The 19,410-nt window shown below is 37.6% G+C and overlaps 1 protein-coding gene across 1 annotated transcript; it reads right to left on the reverse strand.

Annotated features, from left to right (window-relative positions):
• Positions 1 to 5,352: 5,352 nt before the first annotated feature.
• On the reverse strand, positions 5,353 to 17,672 carry RBM11 (RNA binding motif protein 11). Its single transcript, XM_077765630.1, has 5 exons — positions 17,510 to 17,672; positions 14,839 to 15,001; positions 13,447 to 13,519; positions 8,588 to 8,681; positions 5,353 to 7,086 (listed from the first exon to the last, which is right to left on the reverse strand). Exons 1-5 carry the CDS (start codon positions 17,603 to 17,605, stop codon positions 6,799 to 6,801), a joined length of 714 nt encoding a protein of 237 aa, XP_077621756.1. The 5' UTR covers positions 17,606 to 17,672; the 3' UTR covers positions 5,353 to 6,798.
• Positions 17,673 to 19,410: the final 1,738 nt, after the last annotated feature.

A 19,410-nucleotide genomic window follows, 5' to 3' on the forward strand; every position in this document is an offset into this window, starting at 1 on the left:
TCGCTCCTATTTTCACATATAACCCATGGGCTAATATTCTGGAATTCATCTTATTTTCTAAGCATGACATTTCTTTTGACCATATTCTTCCTGTGGGCACATATTTTGAGGAAAGAAATTGGTCCAAATGGCTGGTCTCATTTTGCCTTCCAAGATCTTGTGACAGGGTCCTGAGTGTTACCACTACCTTGGAAGGAAGTTTTAAGCTTAGGAGATTTTCGTTAAATTTTAAAGCAATATAATCACTAATTTAAGAATGTCTGGCTAAAGAAACATGCCAATGTTTCAGACCTAAGTATTGTACAAGCATTTGAATAATAAAAAATAGTATGATGTATGCACATACATACAGAAGCATGTTAGTTGAACCAAAACTGCCTTGGCTCATAGGAAATAGTTTAAATGTTACTGAGTTTTCACCATTTAGGAATTTTTTTGAATGTAGTATCAGGTTCCTTATATTAATATAAACAACCAAGTATATTTGCTATTAAAGGGACTAATAACCCACGAGAGTGGTATGAGGATAACTTTAAATTGAAAACACTGAACCAATAGCAGACTCAGAATGAAACTTTTTCTAACTTCCCTTCACTGCCTTGAGTAGAGCGGTACACCTTCCCCTGAAGGGGTTTCTTGTTTGAGGGAAGACTGATCCATATCCCTGGCACATGAAGAGTTCAGCCGCCATAAACACCCTTTTGGGAGAGCTTCAAGCCAGGAAGGAAACTGCCTATCAGTACCTGCATGAAACCCTGTAAACACATGTAAACAACAGAATGTTCCATACTTTTCCACTGAAGCCCTACCCCCCTCACCCCCATTTGGCAAGTTAGTATACAAACCATTGCCTCTTGGAATTTGCAAACCAGGTCCTTATACTATGCTCCCACATGCATGTGAAGTAAACTTTTCTTAAATTCATATATTCAGGCAAATAATTCAAACAAAATTACTGAATCAACCTTTGTCAATTTTCAGGCTCCAGACTACTTACACCTAAGCTGGTAGCAGAAAAGTTTTCCACCTAACACTATCCATCTGAGTAATTAAAGCTAACTCACTTGAATATATACCACTTCTTCTCATGATGTCAAACTCAAATATCTTTACAGAAGGAACTTTGGAAACAAGATCCATCTTCTTAATCTTTGTGTCCTGCATTAGGACTCAGGATGAATTTCTCCTCATCCCATTAACGGGTTCAAGAGGAGGTTCCATTGAGACATAGAGCAAGACAAGGGAAGGCATGGTTCACCACCCTCCAATTATTCCGTCTGAGAAGCTGAAGTTGTGTGCCTGTGTCTGTGGGCCAGTGCAGGGGTCAGTGCTGCCCCGAGCTTGAAGACCTTGGACACATGAGAAGTTGCAGTCCCCACTGTGAGGTGGGGAAGGTGGGAGGAAGCCACTTGTCTCCTAGGGAACTGAGCTGGAGTTGAACCCTTCTGGCTGGAAGCAGCAGCTGGAAATCCTTATTTTGGCCAGCTCCTTTTCAAAGTAGTTATGTGGGCCATTTTCAGACAATCCTCCTCCTTGCATAACAACTGACAATTTACTTTCCTTAGAAGTTCCTTCATCTATTTTCTTAAATGTTTTTTATGACAGCAGACCTATTTCCTAGGCTGTTTTATTATTTTTTTAAAGTTTTTATTTTCTTGAGAGAGAGAGAGACAGAGTACGAGTGGGGTAGGAGCAGTGAGAGAGGGAGACACAGAATCTGAAGCCGACTTGAGGCTCTGAGCTGTCAGCACAGAGCCCGACATGGGGCTTGAACTCCTGAACCCCAAGATCATGACCTGAGCCGAAGTCAGATGCTTAACCAACTGAGCCACCCAGGTGCCCCTCAAGGCTATTTTAAACTGTGTCATATTATTATTTAAGATTCCCTTGACTTAAATTATAGTTACCTTTTTTTTTAATGTTTTATTTATTTCTGAGAGAGAGAGACGGCGTGAGCAGGGGAGGGTCAGAGAAAGAGGGAGACACAGAATCTGAAGCAGGTTCCAGATTCTGAGCTAGCTGAGAGCACAGAGCCTGACACGGAGCTCGAACCCACCAACTGTGAGATTGTGACCTGAGCTGAAGTTGGACGCTTAACCGACTGAGCCACACAGGAGCCCCAATATAGTTAGCTTTTAAGTTTCTAAACACTATCAACTGTATCTTACTTCAGCTCCTTAACTTCCTTTAATTTTATTTGCCATATTCTGATTATGGTGTCATTTTCTTGACTCTAAACTGTTCATTTTGCTGAGAAATAAGCTTCTCATTCTGGATGTTTTAAAATACCACTCATTGTTCTAAAGTCAAATTTAATGTCACCACCTTCATAATCTCTACCTTGTCACCTCAGGTGCAAATGGATCTACTTTATTTAAAGCCCTTTGTTGACTGCACTGTTTATTCTATGCAGAAGGTTGGCATCTCTCCTATAACTTACTTCCTGCTGCACACTCCCATGACCATGTGTGGGGGCAATTAATTCAGTCACTACGAGTATTCACTCCTTCCGTCAGGACTGTATCCTCCACAGGAGTATCTAACATAAAAACACAATCACTGTTTTAATATATATATATACAAAAAATCCCTTGGGCAAGCATTCAGAAACTCAAAATTACTTATGTTGCACAAAAACCTAAAGATTTTATCTCTTCATATCCTAATAAAACACACCATGATCAAAGATTTATTTATAAAACTGAATTTGGCAAAATTCTAAAAGAAAACAAAATAGATTTTTTCTTAATCTTTGATATGAAAGGCTTTCTGCAAAAAAAACCCCAAAACTATAAGAAAAACTGATACGTATGATAGTATATTAACTATATGAAAATTAAATTCTGCTTTGGAAAGAAAACAAAACAAAAAACCCTGGAAAATAATTTAAATATATATATAACAAGGAGTGAATTTTCTTAAGATAAAGAAGGATTTAAAAATCATCAAAGAGAAATTCCTTTTAGACCTGACACACTGACACAGAGAAAGTTTATCTCCTTGTCCTCCAAAAACTGGATTAAAATCAGAGTAAGAATTAAAAAAAGAAAAAAAAACATATTTAAGCAGCAGAGGTTGGGAAAAGAGACAACACAATTTTAGAGATTCTCTAGATTTTTAAGAAAAACTAACCAACCCAATAAAAATATCTTATTCACGTATCTTCCTTATGTCCTTTCCTCTCCTCTCTTTCACAGGAAAAAACTTCAATAAATCCTCTCTTCTTGCAATCTATTAGCTATAGTTATTTCATCATTCTCACTTGGACTTAGTCTGATCATGCTTTTGCAAGAATCATTTAACCAAATGTCTTATGTGAAGCATCATTGCTCAATCCAGTGATCAATGCTGAGTCCTTATCTTATCTATCAATAGCATTTGACACAACTAATCACTTCTTCCTTCTGGAAACACTGTCTTCACTTGGATTCCCAGATTCCATGTTCTGCTTGTCATTCTACTGGCAGGTCTTCCTTATCCCCTTATGGTACAAATACTGACAATATCCAGGGCACAGACCTTGAAGCTCATCTCCTTTCTATCTACACACACGTCCTAGATGATCTTATCCAATCTTAAGGCTTGCAATACTACTGATATACCAATAATTCTAACATTTAAATCTTCAACATAGATATTTCCCTGGACCACAGGAAATTATGGTATGTAAATCATAATTAACATGTCCAAAATTCTCCAGATTTTCCTCCAAAACTTACTCCTCCATGGTTTTGCCCGTATCAGTAAATAATAATTTGGTCAGTTGCTCTGACCAAATACCTTACAGTCACTGTTGACTTCATTCCCTCTTTCCTAGGATTAGAATGCTTAGTGGTCAGTTTTACCCTTAAAATACATCTAGAATCTGACCACTTCTATTGCTACTGTTTTGATCCAAACAACTATCTCCTCTTGATGGGATAACTTCAATAGTCTCAATATTTCTGCCTTTGTCCTACTCTCACTTCCCACACCCCAACCACAAAACATCTCTGCTAAGAGTAATATATCAAAGTTGTTACAATGACCTAAGTTCCCATTATCTTCTGTTCACATCTCTCCTGTGATCAACCTCCTCCACCATATTAGGCACCGTCTCTCTCTTCCCTGGAATGCTTCCCCCATGGGGCCTTTCATTCTGCTGTTCCCTGTGCCTGGTGTTCATTCCTCAGCAGATATCCACATGGCTTACTTTCTTTCCTGCTTTGAGTTTTTAATCCCTAAACATCTCCCTAACATATATATTTTTTTTCCCTCATCAGTTATCAGTCATTAACATCTACCTTTAGGGGCGCCTGGTGGCTTAGTCGGTTGAGCGTCCGACTTTCGCTTAGGTCATGATCTCGCGGTTTGTGGGTTCGAGCCCCGCGTCGGGCTCTGTGCTGACTGCCAGCTCAGAGCCTGGAGCCTGTTTCAGTCTGTGACTCCCTCTCTCTCTGACCCTCCCCTGCTCACGCTGTCTCTCTCTCTCCTGGAAATAAATAAAACATTAAAAAAAAAACAAACCATCTACCTTTATGTGTTATTGATCTTATTCTCTTTCCACTACACTATTCCATAAGAACATGATTTAAAAAAATCCATTGTCATAACCCAAGTTCCTGTATCCTTAAGAAGCTGCGGTGATACTGACAAGAGGCAAGCTATTTTACTAACACAGGTTTAAAACTTGGAGCCACTCTTCCAAGGACGGGTAAAGAGCAGGACTAAAAATGTGAGAACGGTTGAGAGGCAGGATAGAAAACTGGACTCCTAGATATCCTCCTTTTTCTCTGTGTATTCAAGTGATTGCCTACCTTCCTCCCAAGATTTATTTTCTTGAGGAATGGAGACTCTCATACCCTCCTACTGCACTCTGTGTCTACCTCTACTATCACATGATCCTGAAATCACCTTTCTAACTGTCCATCTATGGCAGAAGACCATAAACTCCTTGCATGTTGGGATTAAACTTTTCCAGTGATGTCTGTCGCCTCAGCACCAAACTGTGTTTGGAATGATAATCATTCCTTGTTGATTGATTTGCTTCAATGAATACTCCAAGCAGGAAATGAAGAGAACCTGAACAAGGTCACAATGAGGAGTTAATGACTACTTAGAGATGAGAGTGAAGGGAACTGTCTAGAATAACTTCCAGGGTTTCAATTGGCATGCAAGAGAAGCTGCAATGTTTTCCCTTGTGATTAACTTAGAAGTGGGATACAATCAGTAAAGATTTGTAGTCAGCCTGGGGTGAGCAGCTGGGGTGGAAGTTATTTTCCTATCCAGGATATTACTAATTTTCTCATATAGAAATAGAAAGCAAAGACAATAATTATTAGGATTCATAGTGTATGGGACTGATCAATAGTATTCACTTAAAGCATGTTTTCATTTATTAAGGTCCCCCAAGTAAACTCAAGTAGTTGAAACAATTATTGTTAGATCCAGGGTCCTTGCAGTAGATAATATTATACAAGCTTGTTGGGAGCCAATTATTCCCAGGGTTTATAACACAGGATATATAGGAGTTTGCATCCTTCCTTACATAGTGGTTATGTTTTCTAATTACAATGTAGTAGCACATGCATTTCTTAACCCTTATACCTGTTGATGATATAACAAGATGGTACTGGAAGCTGGAAAGAAAATTTTACTGGGAACCAGGTAATAGATTACTTGATCTCACCTGCTAAGGCAGTTTTTACACACACATGAAGTAATTTTTGCAGGTTGGGCATGACTGGTAATAGACTTAGTCCACAGTTGTGGCAGCATGTGACCTTATAGAACCGATTCTGATCAAACATGATCACTATCAACTGCATAAAGTATCACTTAATGAAAACTGGAGAAGTTGTGTTCACTGAACTTCCTTGGGCTCGAGGTATAGAAGCATCCTTTGTAAAAAAGATGTCCTTTGAACTTTCTGCATTAAAATACAATTTCTACAGAAATGCAGAGTCTCTCTCTCTCTCTCTCTCTGCCCCTCACTCCCGTTCCCACTCTCTCTCTAAAATAAAAAAACAAATGAACCAGAAACAGGAAATCTGATTTGAAATTAAATATCATACATTAATATCATTCTATTTATTGTTCATTATCAAGATTTAAGTATGTCAAATATACTATCTCAAACCCAGCTGACAAGAGGTGAATAATACTGTCATAGTTAATTTTCATAAACTACAATTAAGTGAGAAGTAAGAAGGCAGGTATTCCTACTTCTATACAGTCACATAAAAAGGGAAGGATCTAAAAACTAGCCCCATGAAAATAAGCTTTCCTTTGGTATCCTCACTTTATGAAATAAAGCTGCAGGAGAGTAAGGCTCAGAAATGACATATTTAGACATAAAAGATAAAATGTTATTCTCAAAGGAATCTAAAGCCTGCTTTTCCATCTTTGTTAGGAACAACATGCAACTCCTAAATATTTACACTAGTTTCATTCAGAAAATCCACCACTCCATATAGGCAACAGTGTTGGAGAGCATGCTGCCTTATCCACAAGTGCTCAGTAAGTGACTTTTGATTGAGAAGTTAGTGCAATTCCATCATCAATACTAAAATATAACAACTCAAAGTGTATTTCCTGTTGACAATGTGTCAAAAATACCATTACAAATACAAAAAGTACTACATTATATTAAGTTTTTGTCACTGAAGACAAAAATTGAATAGCAAATCATATGTCACATTATTATATATATGTCAAAAAACACAAGAAAGCCATGAAACTGGTCATTTAGAAGAATACAGGTGTTTGTTTTTTAAGAAAATGAAGAGCAGCATAGACAAACTTCATTTGAACATAATCCTAAAATCTTTTCTTTTTCTTACACTTTCGGAACTTTTGGCTATATTCATTTCCTCTATTATTTTCTGTGCTACTATCACTATCACTGGTTTGTTTTTGCCTCTTTCGTTTGTTTGTCTGATGAAGGTTAGGGTCACTGGGCTGTTGGTGAGTCCATTCATAAGAGCTGGGTCCAGCCTCTAGACCTGGAACGCAATTTAGTGAAGAAGACACGGCCGTGCTACTGGGAAGTGGAGCTGTCATCTCGTAGCAAGGAAGCTGCAGTGCTGGGTTATACGCGTGCCACTGCTGTGAAAAAGAAGACATTCATCTGCCTAAACAAGCCCAAAAGTTAAAAAAAAATTAACAGTTACAAATAACTAGGAGCAAACTAAACCATGTGTTAGAAGGACAATGACTTTTCAAAACAGGAATGTGGTAGTTTCCTTAAACACTTAATGTAAAGATTGAAGGCAGTATATATGGCTTAATACAATACAGATTAGTGCTGCCTTACAGAAATACCGTACAAGCCAAAGATATAGTTCTACGTCTTCTAGTAGCTACCATACGAAAATAAACAAGAAACAGGTAATATTAATAATGTATTTTATTTATCCCCAAATATCTCAAATACCATCATTTCAACATGTCAATAATATAAGAAGCATTAATGAGATATATTACTTTCCTTTTTCCATACTAAGTCTTTGAAACTTAGTGTGCATTTTATACTTATAGCACATCTCAATTCAGATGCTACATTTGCATTGACAATACTTGATCTGAATTTAGATTACCCAAAATTTACACTTGAAAAAAGATTCACATACCCAAGGTTCCAATATACTTAAAAATATTCTAATAACTGAACCGAGTATCTGTTTTTAAATCTTAATAAAAATTAAAATGAATTAAAATTAAAAACTCAGCTCCTTATTCTCACATGTGGCTAATGGCCACTGTATGATAGAGCATGTCTATCAACTATTAACAGAGAGACATTTCCTGGTTTTTAATTCAGATTTCTAAATACACAAAGTAGATTAAAGATTAATAGAGACAAGACGAACTTGTGCGTGTGCTTGCATTCATGGGTGCGTGTGTTCCTCTCTTCTCTACCAACGACACGACATGCAGAAGAAGGATATTGACAGTTTTGGAAAAGAACTAGTTGTTTTCTTAATATCTCACTGTAACTAAGAAAAATTTTTTTCCAGAAGTTAAATTCTCAATGTTCCTTATGTTTACAAAATGAAAATGCCTACTTGAAACATCTGAAGCTCACATATGTTAGGTATTTAAAAAAAAAAAATCACAACCTGTGAATCACACTATCTGTGTTACAATCCCACATCTGTCACTGTTGAGCTATCTTGTGCCTATTAGTATCCCTCAATTTTATTATGCATAAAATGAGGAGTTAGAAAAAAAATATTTTCCTAAGTTCCCCTTTAACTTATTGTGACCATAATTGTAATTTCTAAGCTAGAACTACACTTTTGAGAGCCTTTGGAAATAATGTGGTTTACTCTACCAACTGAGAATCTACATTAAGTTAGACTTAAGTTTAAATGAGAAGTGTCAAATTTTCCTTGGACCACAGTGCATCGTCACCACCATCTACCCTCTTTGTGTTGACACACTTGCTAAGGTACCAAGTGTGAGACTGAAGAAGCCTGTGTTAGAGCCCACCACCACTGGTCAGAAGGCAGCTTCTGCCTTCACACCAGGCTGAGATTCAAGAACCGTAAGTTCCATCATAGTTTGTGTCATATTATACACTGAACCAAAGGCATATCAAACTTACCATCTTCTGAAAGAATAAATATTCTTGAGGTAAAGCTGCACTATTAATTGGAAAGAACTGCAGAGGAAAGGAAGATCTGCCCACATCTTCATTTCTTTGGGAAGAGAAAAGAAAAATTAATGAACAGTTAAAATTCCTACACACGAATGTTCTTTTTTCTAAAAAAAGAAAAAAAAAGCTCTTTGTAATTAAAAAAAAACAAAGCTTCCCTAAGATAACTTGGTTAAGATTAATGAACTTTATACATATACACACAAATGATCAGATAGTATACTGATAAAATAGTGACCTAGTAGTGCCTTAAATCTTATTAATTGCTAACATACTGAAATCTCAATATATAGAGTCACATCTGACTTTCTGATAGGAAAATGTTCAACACATTATATTTGTATAAAGAAAAAGAACACTTAGATATAAGAGAGCAAAGCTAGTCATTAGTAATCACCAAGGGTGCATTCAATCTTCTACAGATATAAAAAGTGAAAGAAATATAGAATTTTTCCTCAATTTATTTTGGAAGGTATCTTCACTGTTTAACTATAAAAATTATGTTCTTTCCTAAGTGGACTGCTAATGTTACCATAAAGTCATGTTTGCTGATTTCTTTCACATATGAACGAAGATAATAAAAATCCTTAATTCAAAAACTGTGGTGAGCTAAAGTTTCATTTGTAAGTGTAATATTTGCTTCTATGAAGATGTTTAATAATTCCAATGTTACAACAACTAGCCTTCATTTGTCTATGTGCTCCACAGTACTCCACAATTTTAATGCTAATACTACTCATCTTTAGGAAAGAGATGTGCTGGGGGAAAGGGTAAAACTAACATAGGCAGGTAGAGGCAAAAATGAAGAAGGTGAATCACAGGAACGAGTTAGATGGATAGGTGGAGATCCCATTTATAAGCGGTGACAGTATTGCAAAAACCAGCGGAAGAGTAAATTTCCTTAAAGAAGGAATTAGACAGGTGTCAGTTGTTATAAAATAGGAAACTGAGTAATAAGCACTGAAGCTACTGAATTGTTGATCAAAAGGTTCTTGATAACTTTTAAAAGAGCATGTTTCATATAACAATGGGGTTAAGAAATGTATAAAAAGTAAGGATATGAAGGATGAAAGATTTTTCAGGGAGAAGAGGGGGGGAATATAACAGCCTGATTTGGAGACAAGGTTCCAGGACCTGAACATGTATATAGAACAAGTGAAAGTAAAGAAATAAATGGAAAGTGCAATGAAATTCTAGAGTAGGGAAGATATGACTCCAGGAGCAGAAATGGTGAGATTAGCCCCATCATGAAAGCAACTGCAGATTTTCTAAAGCCACGATCTTTCCTAGGTGAATCTCTGGGTGTGCACAGTTGTCTACATAGAAGAATTGCATGTAAACTGGGAAGAGGTATGAGCTAAACTGTCACCCCAAAATTTATTATGTTGAAATCCTAACCCCCAATACCTCAGAATGTGACCTTCACAAATAGGGTCACAGATATAATCAAGAGGAGGTCATTCTAGAGTAGGATGAGCCGCTAATCCAATAGGACTGGTGTCTTTTTTTATTTTTATTTTTTAAATGTTTATTAATTTATTTTGAGAGAGAGAGTGAAAGAGTGGGGGAAGGGGGAGACAGAGAGAGGAGAGACAGAATCCCAAGAGTTGGATACTTAACTAACTGAGCCACCCAGGAGCCCCAGGACTGATCTGTTTATAAAAGGGAGAAATTTAGAGATAGGTGCACTCAGGGAAAATACCGTATGAAGATGAAGGCAGAGATCTGGGTGATGGGTCTATAAGTCAAGGAATATCAAACATTGCCAAATAACCAGGAGATGCTCAGGGAGAGACACGGAACAGACTCTTTTCTCACAGCCCTCAGAAGGAACTAACTCTGTGGGCACCTTGATCTTGGGCTTCTAGCCTGCAGAACTATGTGACAAGAACATTTCTGTGTTTAAGTACCTCTTTGTGGTACTTTGTTATGGCAGTCCTAGCAAACTAATATAGGAACTGTTTATTAAAAACAGAATGTATGAGAGGCAATCGATACAAGTACAAAAGCCCTTCTCGAAGAAAGTCCAGTGAAAGACTAAGGACTTGACATGTATACCACTTTTCTCTGCACGTTACTATAACCTATTTCCACTCTTCCTTTGTAATATAACAAATACTAAAAGATAAGGTACTACTACAAGTGTGGTATTATGGAATATACGTATAATTCTGACTTTCTACCCTAGAATTTGTAATGATTTAGTTTGTCAAATATAAGTACAAAATACAAGAGTTATGATAACATCTTATAGGGTTTGTCTTGTCTTTCTACCTCTGCTCAAATCGTAGCAATAACTTGTTCCTTCCTAATTCCTGTGAAAAAAGAGGTATCTTTTCCAAGTAGAAGGGGAGAAACTCTCACATTAAATACATAGCTCAATTCAGGAGTCTATAGCACTTCCTCTAGCAACACAGTAAATTACTCTCTCCTTTCTGGTAACACTGGCAGAAACTATTCACTGAATACTTGCTATGTGTCCAGTATTTTAAGTACACTGAATTTATTAAAAAGAAATTAAAAAACAAAAAAGGAGTGCCTGGGTGTCTCAGTCGGTTAAGTGTCCGACTTCAGCTCAGGCCATGATCTCACGGTTTGTAGGTTGAAGCCCCACATCGGGCTCTGTGCCGACAGCTCAGAGCCTGGAGCCTGCTTCGGATTCTGTTGTCTCCCTCTCTCTCTCTGCCCCTCCCCTGATCACGGTCTCTCTGTCTCTCTCAAAAAATGAATAAAAATGTTAAAAAAATAAACACACTGAATTTATTACAAAATTTGATTCTCACAATAATCTTTGAGGTATTACCCTTGTTTCATTTATGAACATTATCCTTGTTTATTTATTTTTTGGGGGGGAGAAGAGAGAGAATGAATGAATGTTCAGGGGAGGGGCAGAGACAAGAGGGAGAGAATCCCAAGAAGGCTCTGCATGAACTGTGAGATCATGACCTGAGATGAAACCAAGAGTCAGATGCTTAACTGATTAATCAAGCCAACCAGGTGCCCCTCATCCTCATTTTAAAGACCGGTTACGATGTGGTGAAATAACTTGTCCAAAGTAGTAACATTAATAAAGTGGCAAAAGCAGAATTCAAATTCAGGTAATTTGATGTCAGAACCTACTTTTTAGCTTTTTGTTTCACTGATACAGAATTGCTGGGTAGAAAGATCATGTGAAGCACACTTTTTACTGATGGGATGCAATACCTTTCCTATAGATAAGCCTGTGTAATTGCCAGTCCCCACGAGGCAGTCTCTTACGCCTCAGAGAGACAGGAATTTCAGCTACAGCTAGTTTACTTGAGAATATTCGGTTCTGCCGCAGAAGACAAAAACAAACAAGATGGATGAAATGCTTGTAATAGACTCTACGTAAGTTGGCAGTTTATGGAACAGTGATGAAGCTATATTAGAGACAGAATAAGCAAATCACTTGGGAGATAAAGGCAGAATTTATAATATATATTAAATATAGGTAGTAAATAAGTTAGTATCCTGTCAGATATGCTATAGATTGATTCAACAGAAAATAGGATGGAATAAGTAAGAATGTTACTTATGGACAAAAAGGGAAAGAAACACCATGTCCTCATCACGTCACCCCGGGCTAACGGTCATGTTACTTATCTTTGCTCTGCCTCAAAAACTCAGATAAACCCTGGGGGCATCTAGCTGACTAACCAAGTTACTTGTGTGGCCAGATGTATTAGCTCCTAAGCCTCTTTGAAAGGGCGAACACGTAAGATTAGCTCTGGGACTTTTCCATCTGAATGGATATCTTTTTTTTTAAATTTTTTTTAATGTTTTTTTATTTATTTCTAGGAGAGAGAGAGAGAGACAGCGTGAGCAGGGGAGGGTCAGAGAGAGAGGGAGTCACAGATTGAAACAGGCTCCAGGCTCTGAGCTGGCTGTCAGCACAGAGCCCGATGCGGGGCTCGAACCCACGAACCGCAAGGTCGTGACCCAAGCGAAAGTCGGACACTTAACCGACTAAGCCACCCAGGCGCCCCTGAATGGATATCTTTATTGAACCTCAACTCTAGTTCTCATAAGCATACTCTCAGTGAGGAAGGCTAATGCAGCACAGAGAAACAGTGCATGAATATTAGTGTAACCAGAACATGGTACACTGGTCCTTCAGCCCACTTGTACCCAAGTGTGCCATACTAAGTGTGCTAACCTATCCAGCATCTTTCCTGTTGCTTTTCGCTTTTTAATTGGTTTAATAAACAGTGTGATTCAAACATCTTAATTCAGTTTGAGAGCCCTTCTGTTCCATGACCTCCGGGATAGCTTGCCTGACAATGTCTGTAGAGGCTAAGATTTCATCAAAAAATTAGCCAAGACAAAATTTTAGAATATTTGGAAATTTACCATACAGAAGTTCTAAAAGGCAGTAATATAACACAGTGGTTCAGTGTCAGAAGGCTTAATTTCAAGCATAGCCACTATTACTTTTTCATCTTCATGACCTTAAAAATTAGTTAACTTTTGCGTCTCCATCTATTCAAATATAAAATATGAATAATAGTATCTCTATGATCCATCACAATGACATCTTGGATGCTTAAGTAATTTAACAACTATGACAGGCACAAGGTAAACCACAAACACTAGAAACATAAATCTCTCTCCCCTACTGATGAAAATATTTTGTCACTTTTCATGGTTTCAGAAAAAAGTAAATTGCTTAATTTTATCCTTTGTCTAAACAGCAAAGTTTTACAATAGTCCAGTATATATAAAAACTACTGCTGGAATAAGAACATTTATTTGCTTTACCTTTTTGAAAAAAAAGTATTTTTAATTACCTGTAGCTGTGTGAATTTATCTTAACACAGCTCTCAAAACTTTGGTTGGCTGGTTCAGAGGAGCGAGAGCTCCCTATGGAAGAAATAGAACAACTGATTACTTAATGGTACACTGCTCTGGAGTTCTAACATTAAACCATACAAAAACTCCAAACCTGAAAGAATGTAGGACTGGTTAAAATTCTTTAATCATATAATTAATATACCCAAATATATCTTTGATCTCTCAATATTTATAGCTTATTGGCATTACTACGGATGACTGAATTATAACCAAGCTTTGTCCAAAGCAATGGCTGTAGAGAACGATACTGACGTGGGACCATAAAGTCCCTGATGTTGTGTTGTTCTACACGCCTGTAGACTAACAATGGCAAACTTTCGTGTTATATGCATCCTGTGTAGAATGCATGAGTTCTCTAACCTGCACTGGCAAAAGTGGATGCAACCTTACAGAGGATACTGAGCAGCTAGTTGGGATATGTCAGAACATACTATGTCCTGGCCCATTTTACCAGCCTTGTGCATTAACTGGAAAGTACCTGAAAGCATGATAGAGCTAAGTAGCTTTGAAAAGACATTAACAAAATAAATAAAAAGGAACCCAAAGAGAAACCCTTTTCCTTTGCAATGAGGTACTGTTTTCTTATGCTTATTCATTATTAGTATAATGAGAGGAATAAAAACCACCAATACCCTTGAATCATTTGGGGAGGGAGAGAACATAACTATCCCAAGCCCTGCACCATGATCAGAAGCATTGCCTGTATCAGTCCCTCAAAGCATGAAAGAGGCAGAGGAGTAGCACAGTGCTCCCTGGCAGTTGTTGGCAGGTGTGCAGGAGAAGACATTTGAGGTCATCCATGTCAGGAAACTTTCCTCCACAGTTACTGAGGGTCACTCTGCAGCCGCTTTTGGCCAGCTGCTCTTGCAGGGGCTTAGGTCCAGGGCAATATGTACAGTATGGCTTTCCTAGGAGAATGACTAAGGCACTCACTATACCTTCCAAATCGTAGGTATTTGATACCATACATTAGCACTGATGAGAAGATTAGCAAATAGCCTTGCTGTAGAAAGGCTAGCGTTGTGTGTCCCCAGTTCATTTAGATTTGCTTAATTTAAAACAGCCAACAGCAACCATTGTAGCTACCTTCTGGCTGGTACTAAGACAGAACATTTTAAATTTTGATATAGAAATAAATGCTATAGAGTTGGTAATACCAATTAATCATATAACATTTTGAATGTCCACATGTATTCTGAGAAACTTTTACAGAGATCACAAGAGCCCTTTCTTGGTCTTACATCATATAGAAAACACTATGTTTACACCTCTGAGAACAACCCCATCAACAAAACACACTTGGAAGATTCATCAGGGGCAAGACTTACCAAATCGATACTGTACATTAATTGGTCTTCCATACAAACGAATTCCATTCAGCAAAGCTATGGCATAAGACACCGATTCAGGGTGCTTAAAGCAGACAAATCCAAAAGACTTCGGCTTTCCTTCTCTGTCTTTGCATATAGTCACTTTGGTTAATGGCCCAGCCTATAAGAAACTTAAAAATTATTTTCTCATAAATCTAAAGATTTTTTTTACATTCAGATAAATCAAGTATATTCAACTTCAAAGTTAAAAAAAATCTGTTAGCAATAATAGCTTTATGTAGTTCTGCAAATAATGCATTTTCCTAACAGTAAATATCGTATTTCATCACATTTTCTGGTATTTTTTGGCTCATCAAGGAAACATTCGTAGTGTTAGGAATAGAAAATTTTAGGTAATAGCTCCAAGTCTTAAAAGATATGTCACCCTCTGTTAGGCTTAACAAAACAATATAGAGAGCATTTAAATCTAAGAATGAAATACTACTTTTCTCCATACATATTAACCATGTATAACTCAATAATAAATTGAAATGACCAACCTAATGTTGTTTTCAGTGATCCTAAAAAAAGTGTTAATATTGTACTGTGGCCTAAGTCTTTCTGTCAAGATTAAACATTTTTTTTATAAGAGAAAGTAAGTTTATCATGTGTTTTGATCTAATAATCCTATTTGGTAAGTATTTCCAAAAGAAAAAAATGTTTTAATATCTTCAAGACTTTTAAGTAGGTGCATTATCATATGAGTGAAAAGTTAGAAAGATTCCAAATCCAGCAATGGGTGAATATTATTCCATCATGTATTACTAAAGTGGGATAAAATAAATTGAAAATATTCAGGTTGTATTTATAGTAAAACCTATGTTTAGCAAAAGAGAGTATATATTTATATACAATATGATTTATATACTATATTAATATGTAATGCATATATATACATGTATATGTATATAGATAGATGGATCCAGTCCCTAATGACTAGAAATAACGTAAGTGTCTGGGGCTTCCATGTCTATCCCCAATCCTTTTACCAACTTCACCTCTTCTTTTTGGAAGCTCAACATGAAAGAAGCCTTCACGGGAAAAGAACTTTAAGTCTCTTTCTGTTCTCCTTCCTTCCTTTTTTTGTTTTATGGGGTTTTTTTTTATCTCAACTCTTTTTTCTTTTAGTTAGAGTGGTAAGTTCAAATGATATTTGGGGAAATAACTATAGGAAACATAAACATTTAAAAAGGTAAGTTTTTAAAAACTTTTTAAGCTTAAACATTTTTTTAAGAGGGCAAATTAGAATAAGTATAAATATCTTCAAATCAACAATATTTTTCAAATAATAATAAGTTTAATGTCCAGGAAAAGAAACTGTGTTCCTGGGGGGGGGGGCTTCTCTCTTCTAAATTGTGTGTATCTATAATTAGCAGTAGACAGAGACAAAGTTAGGGCCTTTCAAAAATTTTATCAAGAACCCTTTTCACAACCCATACTCATACTTAGTCCTAGAAATTTAGCTTTGCTATGGTCTCCCTTGGAACTTGCCCTTATTAGGATAGAGAGAAGTCATTCTTTCTTGATTTCTCTTGATGTAAGTAGTAATAGTTCTACCATTAGTAGTAGCAGTAGCAGCCGCAAACGCTTAAAAGTGCCAGGCTCAATTCTAACTGTTTTACCTGGATTAATTTATTTTACCTTCACACCACATCATACTGTAGATGCTACTACTACCATTTGACATATAAGGAAACTGAAGTACTGAGATATTCACCTACCTGCCCGTCACATTGCTAACATCAGAGTTTATATTCCAAATAACTATGCTATATTACATATCTCTCTCTTTTGTAGATTATCTTAAATCAAAATTTTTATTTTAAATTTCCCCTTTTAGAAAGACCAAGGGCTATCTCTTAAATTTGCATGCTCAGCTTACTTTGTGTTTGCCATGTAAACTTTGTATCATTAAACAGATTAATGGCTGGATGAGGATATCACTTCAGCAAGTGAGACCTATGTGTATATAATAGGTGAGTGTTTACGGGACAAAGGAGGCTTACTCATGGAAGTCCTAGGTCTCAGAAAGTTTCCAGAAGGTCCTCTTGGTACGAAATACAGGGAACTGTTCAAGGAATCAACTGGTCACAGCTATCCAAATAGCCATATCCAAATAACGGCTGCCCAAATCATGGAATTTCATTTATCATACTGGAGTAAAAATTCCCTCAATGTAAAAGGGTTTGGGGGTGTAAGTAATGCACAGGGCAACACAGGGCAACATTTAAAATCTATATCTCCCATTTCGCTGGATGTAAGGCGTGAGGGTGCGTATTGCCTGAAGAAAGGCAGTGACATGGCTGTTTTCTGTTTTGACCAAATAAATACTCAAGGCCCAGGCAATTTCTGGGGAGTCCTCACTCAGGGCTGGGTGCTGGAGGGAGCCAGGTCACCCCCACCCGGAGAACTCTACAGTGGGGTCGGCGATGGAATGCACATTATATCACTTCAATGCCAGCTGCTCCCGTTGGGACAGGTGCGCCTTAACGGAACTCAACTATAAGCCTAGGCACAGGATGGGGCGGGAAGGGAGCAGGGCACCGGGTGGTCCAGGTGCGCCCCGCCCCTCGGGATGCGCTTCCGGCTCGACGCTCCCCGCCCCTCCGCCGCCCCCCGCCGACGGTACCTGAAGGAACAGCTCGTAAAGAATCTCTTCCCGAACGCGGGCCTCTAAATTCCCCACAAAAACCGTCCTGTCGGCCTCCTCCTGAGCAGGGAACATCCCTCCGGTCTCGGGTCGAGGATAGAGGAGGTACTCAATCCCCGCCCCCTCTCTCCGCGTTACTGCGCCGTTCGGACTAGTGGAGCGGGGCCGACGACGGGAGCGCGCGCGCCAGGGGCGGAGCGGAGCTGGGGCCACGCCCCCCGGCGCCCCGCGGGGGTCGGCCTCCGCGNATTACTGTGCTCCGTTCTTGCTTGCGGAGTGCCTTCCATTTTCCTGGGCACACCATTATTCATTGACTTTGTATTTATTCAATCAGCATTTTCAATAAAATGTCTGTAGAGATGTTTTAAGACGTACTAGCTGCAGTACAGGGGCTCCCAGGCTAATGGGGGAAGATTTGTTTCCAGAGAGGAAATGTATACATCGCTAGGATTTTGAATTTTTATTCGGTACAAAATATTTTTTGAAAGAATAAATCCATGCGTGCTTGGATATGGATGTGGAATGCAGTAGAGTTCCAGAATTAAAGTTTACCTAGGAAGCGCTCCCTAGAGAAGTGTTTGAAAATGGGCATAGAGGTTTTAGGTGGACTCCAGAAGGCATTTGAAAATTTGAGAAAATATCCTATACCTAGGAACTCTAGAGAAAGTATGGCAGGTTTTGTGACTGAAGCCAGAATTCCTGAGGATGGTTGAGGAGATCCAATGTTTGTACACATTGACCAGAGTGAAGAATTCATTCTTTTTTTGAGGAAGGTTAGAAAAAAACTCCTAGAAAAACAAAGGTTATTAAAGGAGAGGGGGAAGAATACCTACTCAGAATGTAAATAGATTGATAAATCAACTGCCAAGTATTAACTTGGTTTCTTTTCTGAAGAATCCATTATGTCTCTGAAAGACCCTGAAATTACCCTGTAAATAAACAAGTTATCAAGACATTTGGCCTTTAGTTAAGAGAAGTGCTAATTCATTTTGCATTGCAAGTGTTTACTTAGTTGGTAGACCAAAAAAACTCTTCTTTTCTAATGAGAAGGAACACACCTTTGGAACCCAGGTTTCTAATTGAATTGTGACATTACTTAATTTTATGACTTTATATGAGTAATTTCACTTTTAGGAATTCAAATTATATTTCTTAAGGGATGTATTGAGCTAATGTAATTACAGTACTTTATTTAATAGATATTTTCTGAATGCTTACTGTGTACCAGGCTCTGTCTTTAATCCTTGGGAAAGAAAGGTTAAGTGTGTGGATTTGTCCTAAAGCTTTCAGCATAATGAGTCAGACTTCTTCCTAAACAAATAAATGTAACATAATGTGTCAGTAACTTCAGTAGTCACCTTCTGTTGATAGATCAGAAGTATATAAATCTTCCATTTTTCCTATTCTCTGTCATCAACATTGTTGTGGTAGGGCAGGAAGGGGTTACAGAAACTAGCACATTGTAGATGTATAACAAATATATGTTGATCAAATGAATAGATACCCAGAAGGTCTCTATTATGTGTAAATCTGTTGCTAGTTAAAATTCATTTATCTCATAAATCATCCAAATAAACATATTTCCTCTTTCATTTCACCTCAGTCATGCTGATCTGGGAGCCGTATCTTCAGGTTTCATTGTAAACTTTGCAATGCACATATATATGATTGTGAATGATACAAAACTTTAACTCTATTTACAAATAGCTAATGATCATGTTGTATTGCTATACTGATGTTTGCATCATAGTTTTTTTTTTCTTCTTTTTTTTTACAAACGTGTATGACTTTAGGGTTCTTATCAATCCTCTTTTCTTTTGGCAGGACCTAAGTTTATGGTGCTTCTATTTCTAGGATACTTTTTTAATGTTATAAACACT

The sequence above is a fragment of the Crocuta crocuta genome, unplaced genomic scaffold, assembly GCF_008692635.1.
Source record: "Crocuta crocuta isolate KB4526 unplaced genomic scaffold, BGI_CrCroc_1.0 scaffold174, whole genome shotgun sequence".
NCBI classification, from domain to species: Eukaryota; Metazoa; Chordata; class Mammalia; order Carnivora; family Hyaenidae; genus Crocuta; species Crocuta crocuta.

Excerpts from the sequence above, each read along its gene's own strand:
- RBM11 (XM_077765630.1), bottom strand. The coding sequence starts at position 17,605 with ATGTTCCCTGCTCAGGAGGAGGCCGACAGGACGGTTTTTGTGGGGAAT. Across the intron at positions 13,520-14,838 it reads TAATGTACAGTATCGATTTG|GGAGCTCTCGCTCCTCTGAA; the intron begins GTAAGTCTTGCC and ends TTTCTTCCATAG. Across the intron at positions 7,087-8,587 it reads ATTTATTCTTTCAGAAGATG|CAGTGGCACGCGTATAACCC; the intron begins GTAAGTTTGATA and ends TCTTTTTCACAG.